The sequence below is a fragment of the Sapajus apella genome, unplaced genomic scaffold, assembly GCF_009761245.1.
Source record: "Sapajus apella isolate SASKATOON/1434 unplaced genomic scaffold, GSC_monkey_1.0 scaffold13, whole genome shotgun sequence".
Lineage (NCBI taxonomy): Eukaryota > Metazoa > Chordata > Mammalia > Primates > Cebidae > Sapajus > Sapajus apella.
In genome coordinates, this window is record NW_022436953.1 from 33999690 (window position 1) to 34006319 (window position 6630).

Here is a 6630-nt window from a genome sequence, read left to right on the forward strand (position 1 = left end):
CCTGGGAGCCCTCGCCTCCTCTGCCCCTGTCCCATGACCGCCTGGGAGCCCTCGCCTCCTCTGTCCCTGTCCCATGACCGCCTGGGAGCCCTCGCCTCCTCTGTCCCTGTCCCATGACCACCTGGGAGCCCTCGCCTCCTCTGCCCCTGTCCCATGGCCACCTGGGAGCCCTCGCCTCCTCCTCTGTCCTGTCCCATGACCACCTGGGAGCCTTCGCCTCCTCTGCCCCTGTCCCTTGGTCACCTGGGAGCCCTCGCCTCCTCTGTCCTGTCCCATGACCACCTGGGGGGTGGACACAGCTAAGCCATGGCTAGAACCTAGCATTCTCACGACTGCTTTAACCACAGAAAATCACAGCTTGCAAGCAACAGAGCACACATTTGCTTGTCTATGTTAGCACTTCTGATGAAGATGACTCATGCTATTTTTTCCCCATTCAGAAAGTTCCCGTCCTTGGACTAGTTAGAGAAGTTGTGTGGGGACTGCGTAACTAGCACTAACTTAGGCCACCCAATTATTGATCAATCAAATCACTGGTCAAAAGAAGGGGGCCTATGTTTTCACAGAAAGCGTCATTAATGTCCATTTAAAAACCGATGCTGGCTGGGCATGGTGGCTCACGCCTGTAATCTCAGCACTTTGGGAGGCTGAGGTGGGGGGATCACCTGAGGTCAGGAGTTCAAGACCAGCCTGGCCAACATGGTGAAACCCCGCCTCTACTAAAAAATACAGAAATTAGCTGGGTGTGGTAGTGGGTGCCTGTAATCCCAGTTATTTGGGAGGCTGAGGCAGGAAGAATTCCTTGAACCCGGGAGGTGGAGGTTGCAGTGAACCGAGATCATGCCATTGCACTCCAGCCTGAGTGACAGAGCAAGACTGTCTCAAAACAAACCAACAACAAAGCAAAACAAAGACAAAAACAAAGTGATCTGCACGTTCCAGTCTAGAGCAAAGACACATTGTCAACCATTTTTCTGCTTCCAAAACTTGTAGTTTTATAATTCTATAAGCAGTGCATGTGCATTACTTTTAAGGATCAGCTGATCAAAGCTAATTTTTAAGAAAGAGTTAAGCTTATGGATTCTTCCAGCTTCTAACATCTACTTTCTTATGTGTGTCTTATTTCATGGAAAAAATGCCTCGTTTATTATTTTAGTAAGTTTTGGCAACCAAGGTAACTCAGTTCGCTTGTCCAGTATATCAAATCTTCACGAACTGGGACCAGGTGTTAGGATGTCTGGGACCAAGGGGTGTGGCGGGGGTTGCGGTGCCGTTGTTTATAGCTTGTGCATTTTTGCTTCTTGATCATTAGATCAGAAATGAGACCTCAGGTCATGAGTGCTTATGTATTGACTGGTTATTTGGGTCAGTCAGGGGCTGTAGACGTTTGAAATGCATGCAGGGTGGGGGTAAAATGGTTGTGACGCGTTTGGTCAGTAAATAGCCCGCTTTCCCCAGGCTGAGGAAGGGGTGTCACAGGCTCACGCGCAGGCAGCCTGATCGGGGCTCGGCAGGTGGTTTTTTTTTTTTTTTTTTTTTTTTTTTTTTTTTTTTTTTTGAGACGGAGTTTCACTCTTGTTACCCAGGCTGGAGTGCAATGGCGCGATCTCTGCTCACCGCAACCTCCGCCTCCCGGGTTCAGGCAATTCTCCTGCCTCAGCCTCCCGAGTCGCTGGGATTACAGGCACGCACCACCATGCCCAGCTAATTTTTTGTAGCTTTAGTAGAGACGGGGTTTCACCATGTTGACCAGGATGGTCTCGATCTCTTGACTTCATGATCCACCCGCCTCGGCCTCCCACAGTGCTGGGATTACAGGCGTGAGCCACCGCGCCCGGCAGGTCTTTAAAGCTCACACTTTCACGTCTGTGGAAGGCTGGCTCACACAATGTAACAAAAACAAACCTGAAGAGTCCTCTTGTAACTGGCAAGTCCCCAGCCCCAGAAATCGTCTGGTCTATTTCTCTCTCCATACCTGGGAGACACTTTAGATTCCTCGAGAAGTTTCTTGAATTCTTCTTTGGCTAGCAGCAATTTACTTTTCTTTTCCTTGTATTCTTCTTTTATTCTTGTCTTGACAAACTGTTCAAATATCTTAGACACAGAAGAAAAGCGTTATGAAGTTGCATATCAGACAGGAAATCTTGTATTCCAAGCACAACATGAAAAAGCAGCAAGAATCTACGGCAAGCGGTTCCCTTTCACAGCTGCTGGAGCAACGAGCAATCGCCCTTCCGCGTGGCTCTCAGTGATCCAGGCCGTCTGAATAATTAAACCTGGGTCCCCACGAGCCCCGGCCTTGCTCTACATACGGGCACTGTTTCTGGGTCAAATGCGAAACAGCCCTGCCAGAGAAACCTGGAGGGTGACTTGGGCACCCTAACTGCAGGCGTCTGGAACCAGGTGGCAATTTGGACCCCACGCTGCAGGCTGCAGTGTTCCTCTCAGTGGCCCCGGGCAGCATCCGCCATGCACGGCCTCCTCACTTCCTCAGCTCTGCCAGCAGCACCAGAACACAGTAGAGCACTTAGTTTGTGCTAGTCACTTCCTAGGGTGACATAATTGGCATTTGAGTCTCCAAAAAATGGCCTTAACTTGTGAGAAGAAAGTAGATTCAGCACCTCTGATCCCCACTTGCGAGCCTGGGAGTCTGGTGCGGTGGGGAGGACTCGTGGCCTCAGGGACTCATAAGTGGCCTCTACCGAGGAGGTCATGGATGCCAGGCTGCCCGGATCACCAGTGTGGAAACAACCCACCAGGGGGCCTGACCCTCGGGCACTGGCACGCCCCAGTTTGACCAGAAGTGCGTCTCAAATGCTGCCCCAAACAGGAAAACCCTGCTCCTTGGTGGGAAGGGCGGGAACGTCAGCTGGCAGGCAATTCTGGGCAAGGCTCCAGGCACTCCTCCGGGGACCTGGCAGCCGCATAACGAGATGCAATCTCTTTGTGACAGGCCACAGAACCTCTTTTCTGTCAGAGTAAGATGGATCCTTGTTCTAAGAACCGAAAAATGATAATTTATAGACTATAAAGTCAAAGAGGGGGCAAAGTTACCCCATTCCGAATGCTACTCTAAACTCAAGGACATTAAAAATAAACTGAAGATGTGTTTATGCAAACATAAATCTAATATCAAGAAAAAGCCCACATAGGATCCTCCAAGGCCAATAAATAGCAACTGTGCACCAATCCAACCAACGGCCAGGCAGATCCTAGAATGTGTCCGGACCAAGCATCCAGCTTTGGTGTGGGAAAGGAAGGGTGGGCAGGTGCAAACCTCGGCCCAGCACTGCTCAGCCCCTTCTCCGGAGCGGCTCTCTTCCAACTTTGTCTTACTGGTTCAGATTCCATTTCAGTAGCGACAAACCTTTACAGGATTATGAATCCAAAATGCCACTGGTCTCCTGAAGATACAGCAGCACAATGAAACATCCATAAATGTGACTTAAACTGAGAATGTGTGCATGTATATGTAAGTAAGACTATGACTGGCTTATTTTACCTTCAAGGCAAATAGCAATGTAAGTTCTCAGTTGTCTTATACTTAACTAATAAAAAAAAATGAATGCAGGGTTATTATCCAAATAAAATCATGTGGCTCCATCATTAGCCAGAGTTTTGCTCTATTAATTTTAAACCTGAGAGAAAGCCTGGCTGGCGGCGGGCTCAGGGCTCTTCAGAAATGCCTGCTTCTCTCTCTGCCCAGAGCCACTTCTCCATCTCGTCAGTGGCTTCCCTCTTTCCTCCCCCTTTGCTCTGTTGCTTTATTTTATGCTGATATAATCTAACATAGCAGGTTTTGTTTTTCACCCTCGGCAAATTATATCAGTTTTATCCAACGTGGAGCATGACTTTCTAAGAGAGTCCACTGGACGTGACATCATTGCTACACCTTCTTGTGCAATAAAACGAAACACTATTGTTGCCGTAGAAACGGGCCTGCTTCACCCTCTGGCCCTGGCTCTTCGGAGGAGCTCCGTCTCCTCCTGTGCAGCAGCCTTGGGAGGGAGAGGGAGGGTTGAGAGCGTCACACCAGGGGCCTTAGCCCTCCCCATGGAAATGCTGTGTGGCGCTGGGTCCTGTACAGATTCCACACCTGACACTTCTAACCCAGTTCTTCCTAAACAGGACTGTGCTCTTTGGATGGGGTCCAGCTGTGATTTCTTTCCCCAGTTCAGCTTCCCTCCCACCCACACACGAGCTGCCACGCTCCCCTTTGCTCCCCTTGGAAGAGGCTGCAGGCACTTCCTCTGCCCTCCGGACACTCGGGTGTGCTGGCTACGGCGTGGGCTGCCTCCTCCTCTCTCTTGCTGGGTCTCCTGGGACCTTAGCACAGGCCTGCGGTTTCCTCTGGGTGATTTCCCAGGGAGGTTTAAGGGTTTCCCCAGACAGTGGGTACTTAGTACGAGCGATGCTCTCATCTCCTCTATTTGCAGATGACCCAGCCAGGCGAGGGCAGGGCATCCCGGCCCAGCTGGGCCCAGCCCCGTCAGGGTTGGCATCTGCTGTCTCTGACGATGGCCTGAAGAAGGTCCGGCCTCACAGTGCTCCCTTGGATGAGCCCTGGGTGGGATGCCCATGCCCCCCAGACATCTGGGCCAGCACTGCCCTGCCCGAGAACCACTTCAATCCAGCAAGCCGACTGGGCCCCTGTGTTCCCAGCTGTTCTAAGAGATGTGCCTTAGCATTAAAATGGAATATTTGGAAGGGGCTTGATCATAAATTTGAATTTTCTTTTTACAGTGGGGATGATCTTACTTATTCACCTTCCATTAAAGGGACTAATGGCCTCAAAAAGTATCCATGGCACAGAGAGAGAACACCGACAACAGCAACCAAGTCCGTGGCGGCTCACACCACAGGTGTGCTGATGGCTTTTAGACACCGCCACGTTTACGGCTCCTGCCTGTGGCCTCCAGTGAGTCTGTCACATAAAATGACAGGCTCCTTGCTATGCATTTTTATAACTGATATTTTTTGTTTTTTGAGATGGAGTCTTGCTCTTTTTGCCTAGGCTGGAGTGTAATGGTGTGATCTCAGCTCACTGCAACCTCTGCCTCCCAGATTCAAGAAATTCTCCTGCCTCAGCCTCCCAAGTTGCTGGGATTACAAGCAAGCACAACCACACCTGCTAATTTTTGGCATTTTTAGTAGAAACAGGGTTTTGTCATATTGTCCAGGCTGGTCTTGAACTCATGACCTCAGGTGATCTCCCCACCTTGGCCTCCCAAAGTGTTGGGATTACAGACTTGAACATTCAAGCCCAGCCTATAGCTGAAATTTTTGATTGAAAAAATTGCATCAAAGTGGCAAAATATTACCAGTTATTAGGGTTTTCCTTACCTATAGGAAAAAAATATGTAACACCCAAAGTCAGCTAACTATCATAGCATTATTTTGAGACTATGATAACACATTTCATATATTTTATATTTTAAAATGTTTCTTTACAGAAAATGAAACTCGGCTATGAGATAACAAAGGATTATTAATTCCAGGTTCCTGAAAGGTTCAGGTTCTGTACTCCAAGGCAGTCAATCCTGGGACCACCTTAAGCTGCCCAGGCTACCCCTGAGCCTGCTCAGGGAGATGGCCCAGCTCCCGTGAGTGGAGTGGTGGGTGAGGGCAGGGAGCGGGGGTGGGGACACAGCGGGAGCTCGTTACAACGAGCAATGTGGGTCCAAGTGACTGAGACTCTGTGGGGTGGAGTTCTCTGACATCATCTCAGGCATTTGCTTAAAGGAGCTTTATGAGCAGAGGACAGAATTGAAAATAAAATCGCAATTCCCGCATTCTCCGTCCGGGGCTTTATGAGCCTCTCCTGGTGTGACAGTCCAGTGCACACCAACATGGGGGCCCCTGGTAAGAGAGCTCTCCGCCCGAATGAACTCTGGCACTTCTGTTTTCAGCTGACCTTCCATGTTCATCGTTTCTGGACTCAAAGGGCAAAGGGAGGGAAAGACGTGACCTCGCACATGGAGTCTAACGGGGACAGGGAAGTCTGGACCTTCCAGGGTCTCTACCTCAGGGCCCTTCTCGCACAGGCTCTGCTGGCGACACAGACACAGGCCGTGTCAGCTAATGCCATTGGACCATTAGGCCCTCCGCCAGCAAAGGCAGGCCACTCCTGTGAGCCAACATGTCTGTCCCTCTGACTGCTAGATACAGAAAGCAGTGTTGGCTCAGGGACCGAATTTGTAAGAAGCTAGGGCAGACCCCTGGCAGGTCTCTCCTTTAAATATCCCCAGAGAACCCCTCAAATCAATTCCTTGTGTTTCGGGGTGAGGATTTGTAGAACTCCCACCCTCTCCTGTGCTGGTACTGTTCTCTAGAACCTCCGCCCTCTCCTGTGCTGGTACTGTTCTCTAGAACCTCCACACTCTCCTGTGCTGGTACTGTTCTCTAGAACCTCCACACTCTCCTGTGCTGGTCCTGTTCTCTAGAACCTCCACCCTCTCCTGTGCTGGTCCTGTCCTCTAGAACCTCCACCCTCTCCTGTGCTGTTACTGTTCTCTAGAACCTCCACCCTCTCCTGTGCTGGTATGATTCTCTAGAACCTCCACCCTCTCCTGTGCTGGTATGATTCTCTAGAACGTCCACCCTCTCCTGTGCTGGTACTGTTCTCTAGAA

The 6630-nt window shown here is 50.3% G+C and overlaps 1 protein-coding gene across 1 annotated transcript in view; it reads right to left on the reverse strand.

Annotated features, from left to right (window-relative positions):
• TCERG1L (transcription elongation regulator 1 like) overlaps nucleotides 1–6630 on the reverse strand; it is a 206868-nt gene that overhangs the window by 4073 nt on the left and 196165 nt on the right. Inside the window, exon 11 of the mRNA XM_032282028.1 lies at nucleotides 1976–2094. Within this exon, the coding sequence (XP_032137919.1) occupies nucleotides 1976–2094 (119 nt within the window). The remainder of the gene's footprint in view (nucleotides 1–1975; nucleotides 2095–6630) is intronic.